At 37.4% G+C, this 10,542-nt stretch overlaps 1 protein-coding gene across 4 annotated transcripts; it reads left to right on the top strand.

Moving 5' to 3' along the window:
* Positions 1-209: 209 nt before the first annotated feature.
* On the top strand, positions 210-10,263 carry LOC140872429 (histone-lysine N-methyltransferase ATX4-like). Of its 4 annotated transcripts, none has more exons than XM_073275244.1 (24): positions 210-304; positions 3,069-4,218; positions 4,365-4,420; positions 4,517-4,730; positions 4,921-5,043; positions 5,142-5,210; positions 5,315-5,383; positions 5,489-5,577; positions 5,685-5,780; positions 5,871-6,006; positions 6,159-6,264; positions 6,379-6,478; positions 6,877-7,001; positions 7,212-7,357; positions 7,577-7,681; positions 7,931-7,995; positions 8,080-8,287; positions 8,448-8,531; positions 8,667-8,723; positions 8,812-8,901; positions 9,391-9,477; positions 9,638-9,712; positions 9,810-9,910; positions 9,990-10,263. In XM_073275244.1, exons 2-24 carry the CDS (start codon positions 3,319-3,321, stop codon positions 10,078-10,080), a joined length of 3,192 nt encoding a protein of 1,063 aa, XP_073131345.1. In that variant the 5' UTR covers positions 210-304; positions 3,069-3,318; the 3' UTR covers positions 10,081-10,263. The 4 variants fall into 4 exon arrangements, with proteins under 4 accessions (XP_073131345.1, XP_073131347.1, XP_073131344.1 ...); XM_073275246.1 differs by lacking the exon at positions 210-304 and adding an exon at positions 1,223-1,559 and having other exon boundaries at positions 3,074-4,218; XM_073275243.1 differs by lacking the exon at positions 210-304 and adding an exon at positions 1,223-1,559.
* Positions 10,264-10,542: the final 279 nt, after the last annotated feature.

Below are 10,542 nucleotides of genomic sequence, written 5' to 3'. Positions count from 1 at the left end.
AACGAAGAGTGCATTAGACTATTAATATTTTAGGGGTTTTATATCTTTTAGAGTTCTCAAATAAGAGATTAATGCAATTAACCCTTGTTATTATGATGTAAGTCTTTTATTTAGTCGACTCGTTTCATTTGCAAGCCCAACGCACCTCCTTAATTCTCTACGCTAAAAACCAAACGGCGTAGCAAAAGCAGAAATTCGGAGGAGAGAACGCACGGCCGCATAGAGAAAATGAGAGGGAGAGAAACTCAGAATCTCGTCGATCGCCGCCTTCAACACCATTATTCCAACGTTACTTGTCAGTGAGGTAAATTTATCTTCTCTTCTTTCCATTTTATAATGAAATTAATATATCTATTTAAGAGAAAAAAATCCCCAAAATTTTCAAATCTAATTTTGAATCCGTCGCTCGTCGTGGGTGGATTGACCACCTACCATTGCTCCTCTACCCATTTTGTGTCAGCCCACTTTCGTCAGATTTAACAAGATCAAATAAATTGGAGTAATTTTATTGTGAGATGATTTAACGGATCTATATTTGAGAGGTGGTTCGATTCATATTTATAATAAAAAAATAATATTTATTTATGATTCGAATCAAATAAGATATTTATTTTACAAAATTGATCCGTAAAACCTTCTCATAAAAAATGTTTGGGAATAAGTTTTATGTAAATCATAAACATATTAAATGTCTTATTCTCTCTTAATTTTTTTTGGATAATTTCCATTTGGTTATCAATTTATGCCTTTAAAATGTTCCACCCAAACTGACACCTCTTCACTCCCATCGCCCAACAAAAAGGAATCGTAGATTCTTGAGAAAAACCATTATTTCTCACCTTCTCGGTCATTTTTTTTTTGGCCTTCTCTCAATTTTCAAGATTCTAATATATTTTCTTCCATGTTTTCGAGAAGAAAATACACATAAATTTTACTTGTAAAAAGTATCTTTATACAATTTTCCGAGTCTTAGTCGCCATGGCCGCGTCACGCGGTGGCAGAAGGCTGTGCCACCCATATCCAGGACTAAAACCCATCTGAGAAACGGCCTAAAAACTCCCATATTCATTCTCAATAATTTTGTGGCCATATATTTTCAACGTTACCTAACGTTGACTATGATATAAATAAATAATATTATAATAATACCCTTTATTCATTACACCTTTTTCCACAGTACTCGTCACAAATATAGAGGAAATATTTACATAATTCTTACCCATGACCTTCTTTATAAACTCACTCGCATTATCGAAAAGGCCGACAAAAATAAAAAACCAAGAAATAAGAAGGGAACCCATCGGCCGTAACATGAAACCCTCTGGTACTAGGCCAAAACCACCACGAATTAAAGCGGAGCACGGTGGTGCCGCTGCCACTCCGTTCTTCTCCACACAACAGGACGGTGGCAGGCGGAGACGGGTCGTCATCGGCCATGGGATTCAGACGTCTATGCCAACAAATTGCATCAAAATTATCTTCAACTTTTCCCATTAAAAGTTCCATGCCTAGATTGGGACAAGACCAGAATTTTCATGTCTCCGCCAAAATTCGAAGAGGTACGATTCTACGCTCGTTCTCTGCTCCACCAATAAATTATTAAGCAAAAGTAAGAATTCATCAACCCCATGATTATACCATAATCCGAAGTAATTAATATATTATAAAAAAATTATCATTTTTTATACGATTTTCTATCGAAATGAATCTGAACATAATCCCACCATAGCCTATAATTAAATATGGTAGATCTTCTATATATCCTCTCCCTTTGACTTCGAATTCATTGATTTAAGTAATCTAAAACAACTTATTTCCCAAATTTAAAGAAATTGTAACACCCCGAGTCATTACAAATTTACATAGCCTTCTTCAATATTATCTATATATATATATATATCCCATTATTATTATTAAAAGGGGCCCCAACGAAGACGAAGTAAATATTTTCAACCATGGCCAAAACAAATGTAACTCCTACGACCCTCGTCCGCCATAGCCTCCTCCTCCTATGCCGCCACTGCCGTGGCCAACCTGTCACCGCCGCAACGATGGTGTCCGAGCTGGGTTGTTCCAATTTCCTCAACTTCTCCATCTCCCGATTTAACCATTTTTATTTAAATTTGTCAACTAAACCGACCCACGTATTGTGTCAAGATTATATACGATTGTTGCCTTTAAAGATCCCGACCAAATCTCTTTCCATCACCAAGAAACCAACAAGAGGTAAATTTCCCACTCAAAAAATCTCATTTTATCCATCTGAATCAATCTCTTTCCGTTTAAAAAAAAAAAAGAAAGAAAGTAAAGACTCCGGCCACCCCCCTAATCTTTCATAGGAATTCATGCCACCTCCCATTGAATCGAGACCAAAATCGTGTGGGGGAGAAGTACTTGAACACAAACTTCACATTTATAATTTCAAGAATCTACGTACCCTCCACACATACTACCCACGCCACCCCACCCCACTTTAACCCCAAACCCACCCCCCACCCCCCAAAAAAAATAAAAATAATCAAGAATCAATTCAATTCGCCATCATACTTTTTAAAATACATATATATATATATATACACATATATAAATAATTATCCAATTATCCATAACACTCGTTTGCAACTAGTTTCTTGGAAGCCACTCTTCTTACATCCAACTTCTGCAAACACAAAAAAGGTAGAAATATTTAAGAAAACGAGCCATGTCCAAACGAGGTAGCCACCAATGCCTACAAATCTCAAATTTGGTTCTTCAGGTGTGCTCAAAACACAAGGCGCAAGTTAGAATTTCCACACTGGCATTCACATTCATTACGCCGAAAAACTTGTCATCCCAAATCTCTCAGTCTATACATACACTCTACATATATATATATATCGAAGCAGATGAGACGAGACCAAACGATTTGCAAAAAGTTTTATTGATTTAATAATATAATGTAATACCAATCTGTATTGATTTGATTCACACGCATATATATATATATATACATACGCAGTCCGTATCTAAATTCGGAATATAATATAAATTTGTATTTCTGTGTATTTATCTCTCTCATCGATACGCAGAGCAGTTGGAGAGAGAGAGAGTCTGTGTGTTGAAACAGAGATCCCCTATTCTTGTTCTGAACTTCAACGGAAAAAAAGATGATTTTTTCTCGTGGGAACGTTATGTAATCCTTGAATTTTGGTTGTTCAATCGATTTTGGCTAATTGGGACGGATAATTTTCATGGGTTTTGACTGACTCTGGAGTTTTTTTGCGCTGCTGGGGAGTTTGTGACGAAGATTAGGGTTTTGAATTGCGTGATTAGAGGAGGATGATAATAAAGAAGAGCTTGAAAACAGTAATGCCGAGATTGAAACGGTACCGGCTCGGAGACATGGCGGGTGACGACGATGAATCGGCCGCCAATCGGAAGAAACGCAAACTTGCTAATGGTTATTATTCTATGCGTCTGCTGGGAGACTTTGCCGCCGGCATAATCCCATTTAATGGCTATGGATTGCATAAAATTCTGTCTTCGTCTTCGTCCTCCGCTGCCGAAGACTGTGGAGGAGCGACGGAAATATCATGGATTGCTGAGGCTCCGAAATCTCAGGAAAATCCGCGGCCGCCGCTGGTGAGAACTTCTCGCGGGAGGGTTCAGGTACTGCCGTCTCGGTTTAATGATTCAGTTCTTGCTAACTGGAAGAAAGAGAAGAGCAACGGTAAGAATGAGGTGAAAGATTCTGCTGGGGATTCTGAATATTTACCAGTTAAAGAGAAGGATAATAAATTCGTCTTCAAGACCCCCAAAACCCGTGGCCATGCTGCGGTTAATAAGAAGCGGAAAGAGGATAAGATAGCCAACCAATGCCGCAAGTTTTCACCTTTGTCGGAGGATGAGATAGAAGAGCTGAGGTCTGATGGATTGAGGAGTTACAATTTTAGGAAGTATTCGAGTTCAAGGAGTTCGATGACCTCTTTGCACGAGGGGTTGGAGGACGAGGAGGAGTTGGAGGAGTTGATGGAATTATATGGCATCGACAGATCATACTGTTTGGAGGATTTTGATGAGGGTGACATCGTGTGGGCAATATACGGGAAGAAGTGCCCTCCTTGGCCAGCTATTGTTCTTAATCTCTTCTCACAAGTTCCTCAACAATTTTTGAATTTTCGAGTTGCTGGTGCAGTTTGTGTGATGTTTTTTGGTTATTCAGGGAATGGGACACAACGGGTAAAATATATTTTACTTTTTATCCTTTAATACTTAGAGTTGGGTTTTTGTTGGATTAATTTATTCTTTGTTCGATCAAGTTGGTGTACAACAAATCGGATTGCAATTATGGATATATTGAATCTGATCTAATCTTTTATGTGCAGGAATACGCTTGGATTAAACCCGGGATGATATTTCCATTTGTCGATTATGTAGACAGGTGCTTGGTAGTTGTCTCATTTATTCTTTCTTTTAATTTTTATTATTGCCCGTGTGTTTGATATTTGTCAATATCACTGTGAATTTGTTGATTTAGGTTTCAGGGACAGACTGATTTGAATGATAGAAAGCCGGGTGATCTTCGGTCTGCCATAGAGGAGGCATTTCTGGCTGAAAATGGCTTCAATGAGATGTTGATGATCGAACTAAAAGTAGCTTCTGGCAGCACAGGTTATCTTCGTTCTCTTACTGGAGGAGTCCGTGAGATTTCAGATACTAATCATAATCAAGGTGGCAACTTGGCAAAACAGGTAAGCTCCACTCTTGCTTGCTCTCAATGTTGTGTTCTCATTGGAGCATTTAGATTATTCATACTTATTGGAAAGTTTTTTCTTGACCACTAATAATTATGTATCTGATTTTCCATGTATACCAACATAGTAAAAACAAATAAATGCCCTCTTGGTAAGAAAGAAGTTCAATTTTTATTTTCGTTACCAGGATCCATTTACGAATAGAGAAACAAAATCTTGTGAAGCCTGTGGCATGAGCATCACTCCCAACTCAAGGAAATCGAAGGATTCAGCTGTTATGACCAATCGATTGTGTATTTCTTGTGCCAAGGTTTGCCGTTTTCTTTATGTAGGATGTTATCGAGTCTTCCTCAACATTATGCCGCTATGCAGCTTGTCTGTATTAACGACTACTTACTCTTGTCTCAGTTGAAAAAAAGAAAGCACTATTGTGGCATATGCAAGAAGATCCGGAATCAAACCGACAATGGAACTTGGGTGGGAGAATTTTTATGATTTCGTTAAATTTTGTTCTTTTAACTATTTCCTCTCAATATGTGATTGTTCTACTCTCTAACATTTCTTTCTATGATATAATTAAGATGCGGTGTAATGGCTGTAAAGTTTGGGTCCATGCAGAATGTGACAAATTTCCAAAAAACAATTTCAAGGTATTCTTTTGTGCATGTTTGTTTATTCTTTACCATATGACTGTTGATTATGTATAGAAATTGATGTTTAGTTGCTGTGATCTCTTTTATTTCCTGTGGCTCTAGGATCTGGGAACTGATTATTACTGCCCTGAATGCAAAGCACGGTTTAATTTTGAACTATCCGATTCAGAAATTTTACAGGTTAAGCATGGGTAAGTGCTGCTACACATTCAGCTAAAAAGTTTTCAAATGTTTTTTTTTTTTTTGAAATTTATTTGTGCTTCCAGATAGCCTGATAAATGTATAATTCTTGATGCAGCTATAACAAAAAGAGCAACTCTAACTCCATTTTACCTAGTAAGGTTACTGTTTTGTGCTCAGGTGTGGAGGGAATATATTTCCCAAGTCTTCATTTGTAAGTATCAATCGTGGCCCTCGAAATTTCATCTCCTTAGAGGCGTTTCATATACCAGTAGCAACAGTGCTATCATTTTCAATGTTACAGAGTTGTCTGCAAGTGCGGCTATTGTGGATTAGAAAAGCAGCAACTTAATGAATGGGAAAGGCACACGGGTTCTAAAACCAAAAACTGGAAGTCTAGTGTCAGGGTGAAAGGTTCCTTGATACCTCTTGAACAGTGGGTTCGTTCCTGAAGCAGATTTATCTTTTAATATTATTTTTTTCATTTTGCATGTATCAATGGGTTCTTGTGTTTTCTTATCTGAGTATCCGTTGTTTAAGCAGTTGTTTTACTCGGATGGTTACTTAAGAATAGGTATTTTTGTCCTGACAGATGTTACAGATGGCAGAGTATCATGAACGAAATCTTGTACCTGCCAAACCCCTCAAGCGTCCTTCTATTAAAGTACGGAGACAGAAGTTGCTTAATTTCTTACAAGGTTCTGATCCTATCCCCGACTTATACAATTTGATGAGTTACTTCATTCTATTACGTATGCTGTTGGCCGTGGCATAAGTTGAGGGATTAACTTTGCAGTTCTTTAATTGGATAGAAAATTATGAACCTATTTCTGCCAACTGGACAACTGAAAGATGTGCAGTGTGTCGTTGGGTCGAAGATTGGGATTACAACAAGATAATTATATGCATCAGGTATGGTCAAATTCGATCTACTTACACATCGTTATTTGAAGATAAGTTCTGAAAATTTGGTGCTTATGCTAAGAACTTAAGTTGCATTTGTTACCATCCGACGATTTATCTTCACAGTCCTCGTGTATGGTTTATGGTAGTATTGCACGACTGTGATGGTAATTTGTTCTTTTGCAACCTTGGGAGTTGATGTCTGATTGACGGATTTTACTTTAGAAATTATTCCATTCCCTCTTATGTTATCTGACATAACTTAGGTGTTGGACTGAAACTTACGAATCTTATTGATTTCACAATTGATTAGATACGACATCAAATTCGAATGCACTACTAAATGTTTTTAAAGAAACTTTATATGATGCTTCTTTGTTGTTTATGATGCGTCTTTGTTGTTTCAGATGTCAAATAGCTGTTCATCAAGAATGTTATGGAGCAAGAAATGTACGTGATTTTACTTCATGGGTCTGTCGGGCCTGCGAGACACCTGATATTGAGCGGGAGTGTTGCCTCTGTCCTGTTAAAGGCATGTGCCATAACTCTAGATAGTTCTAGCACCATAACCTTTTTGACCCCGACTGTTACACCATTATGGGTTCATGTTGCACTAGATAGTTCTAGCACCATAACCTTTTTATCATTTTCCTATCTATGTTATGGACTCATATACTTCTTCTACATGCAAAATGTACATAACATTGTCCTTGGCATTAATATTTATTGTTTGAAAATTCAGGGGGTGCTCTGAAGCCTACAGATGTTGCACCATTATGGGTTCATGTTACATGTGCTTGGTTTCAACCAGAAGTCTCCTTTGCAAGCGACGAAAAGATGGAGCCTGCACTTGGAATCTTGAGAATTCCTTCAGGCTCTTTTGTGAAGGTACTTTTTGTTTTCTCATTCACGAGTTGGCTTGCTTTTCATTATTCTAGTTTGTTGTATTTTGTTTTTTTATGGGGACTAGCCTTGATCCTAAAGAAAATGGTTTCATTAATTTTTCAATTCATGTACTTGAGTGCATAGGGGCTCCACATGTTGAGATACATCTCGAAGAGATTTTTGACTGAGACACGCTGTTATCTCTGATTTTTTACATTTCAGATTTGTGTAGTTTGCAAACAAATTCATGGTTCCTGCACACAATGTTGCAAGTGTTCCACATACTATCATGCTATGTGTGCATCAAGGGCAGGGTTTCGCATGGAGGTGAGATGACTTAATTAACCATATATCTTCTTTGTGAGTAATTATCTGAAATATAGTTTGTATATGCTACAGACATAATTCAATGCTGTAGAATTCTAATATTCATGATCTGATCTGATATATGATTGGTTGTTTCGAGTTATCAAGTTGCTGGTTAACATGCATTCATGTCTTCTGTGTTTTATATATACCTGACTATGCCAAGTATGTACTGACATAGCATTTAATCTAATGTGGCGAAAAATGCAGTTGCATTGTCTGGAAAAGAATGGGAAACAAGTGACAAAAATGGTTTCGTATTGCGCCTATCATCGGTACTGCTCAGTGCTATCTATTAAATTGGTATTTAAATTGTCAATGGCGTTATGGGGTCTCACAGGAGGTATCATTTTGTGCAGGGCTCCAAATCCAGACACGGTTCTAATTGTGGAGACTCCAAAGGTGACTTTTTCTACCAAAAACCTGCTTCATAACAAAAGGCAAACAGGCTCGAGGCTATTCTCAACAAGCAGATTGAAACTCGAGGAATCCACTTCAGTTGAGAATGAAGAGGTCGACCCATTCTCCGCAGCAAGATGTCGTGTATTCAAAAGAACTTGCAAAAAGGTATATGCAATGAAATATCAGTACATTACATATTAATACAAACTTGTGCTCAAAGTGAAATTTAAAAGTAAAATATTTTAGCCAATAGTTTTTGTGGTAACTCGAGATCAAGAAGTAGCAGCTTCTTAGCCATGTTTTGCCTTTTCTGTTCTATTATCAGGCGAGGAAGGAGGCAGTTGTCCATCGAATCATGGGATCTCATCGTCATTCTATAAGTGCAATACTGAACTTGAATATTAACCGAGTAAATATACAGTCTTTTATTTCTTTTCTATGTGTGGTGCATCGTATCAGTTTGAAACTAGAGTATGAAAATTTACTGATGAAAGAGAATGAAGAATTTAAATTTGATCCATTTTCTCTTTCTTATCTGGGACAGAAAAAAGAGAAACCTAAGACCTTTTCTAGCTTCAGAGAACGTCTTCACCATTTACAGGTCGGTATCATATAGTTTTTAGTGTTTGGTGGTTATTGCTGTTGGAGCTTATGCTTAACGTTTTTGAATTGTTCATCTATAACTCCAGAGAACAGAAAATGATAGAGTATGCTTTGGTAGATCTGAAATTCATGGATGGGGCCTCTTTGCGCGAAGAAACATCCTCGAAGGCGAAATGGTATTTTCACTGAATTCTTATGTGATCTATAGCCAGTGAACACTGAACAGATCCCAAAGTTGGGGTTAATCACATAGATTTCATCTCTTTATTGTGAGTTTTAGTACTTACGTTGTGTTTAATAACTCAGTGTCTGGTTCCCATCCTCCCTACTTTCTCACGTGTTTCAAATGGTAAATGTGGAACGTTTACTAACCATATTAAACGGTATAAAACCAGAAATCCGTTTGTTTTTGTGGCAAGCATAGTTATTATAAAGGTATTTCACAATAAATTTAGAAGGGATGGAAATATGACTTGCCTTCAGTGATGGAATGCATTCAAAACCTAATTCAGTTGACCGATGATAATTATTGCAGTTATAGCTTGGTTAATGATCTAAAACATCATTTTCCTTGAATCCTTCCAACTTCTGAAGCCAATCATGCCATCATTATTTTTCTAAATTGTTCTGCATATATATTGATTATTTTGTGCTGCTATGTCCAGGTTGTGGAATATCGTGGCGAACAGGTCCGCCGCAGCGTTGCAGATCTTAGGGAAGTACGCTATCGAGCGGAGGGCAAAGACTGCTATGTGAGTTTCGAACTTTTACCGATAAAAAATTAATTTTCTCATGTTAGAAGGGTGCCATTCTCTTTATCCCTTGCTGGTTCTACCGCTGTTTTCTTTCCCACACGACCTCATTTCTTCAAACCAAGATCGTCGAGTTAAAATTCGTTTATTTTTGCTCCAGTTATTCAAAATCAGTGAAGAAGTGGTAGTTGATGCCACAGATGCAGGAAATATCGCTCGGTTGATCAACCATTCGGTAAGTTCCCCCCACAATATTTCACCCATCTATCCATCCCTTTTCTTGATGCATTGTTTGAGTTGATTCTAGTTGAAACCACTGCCATTTCTTACAGTGTATGCCCAATTGCTATGCGAGGATCATGAGTGTAGGCGATGATGAAAGCCGGATTGTACTAATCGCCAAGGCAAACGTGCCTGCCGGTGACGAATTAACGTACATCTCTCTCTTTATAAAATGCGGTAACACAGTGTAATTACTTTAATTCACGAATTGCTTTGTTGCATCGTGGCAGGTACGATTATTTGTTCGATCCAGATGAACCCGATGAGTTTAAAGTCCCTTGCATGTGTAAAGCTTCAAGCTGTCGGAAGTTCATGAATTAGGTTACAAGATAGTATGATAATTGGAAGGGATCCTAACCATTTTCTCTGTGCCAGCAGACCTCAGATAACTTTGTTATTTTTCTTCTTGATTCGTAGGAAATTTTAATAATTTTTTGGTGGGTTTAATGTAGAACATTATTTATAACATTTAAAATAATAGGCAACACTAGCTCTTGCATACAATTTGAGTTCAAAATGGCAATTCTTTGAAAGATTTCTGTCACTCTCGTTTTTTCAACGACAAGAAAATATGTCGTCGTTACTTTTTTACGTGCACAAGATTAACCTCATGCTAATGCAATAAGTTAGGTAAATCGTATCGGACAAACTCGTTCGAAAAGATATTGAATAACCGATTCCATAAATCTCTAGTAAGAAATTCATGTATTTTACCGACTCGAAAATTTTATTGGACCAAAACCTCCTTCGCTTGATCCTAAGTTATATAGCTTCTTATTCCTT

This window comes from Henckelia pumila, unplaced genomic scaffold (assembly GCF_033568475.1).
Source record: "Henckelia pumila isolate YLH828 unplaced genomic scaffold, ASM3356847v2 CTG_466, whole genome shotgun sequence".
Taxonomy (NCBI): domain Eukaryota; kingdom Viridiplantae; phylum Streptophyta; class Magnoliopsida; order Lamiales; family Gesneriaceae; genus Henckelia; species Henckelia pumila.
Note: the sequence above shows the minus strand (reverse complement) of the source record. Positions and strands in the feature narration are given on the sequence as shown.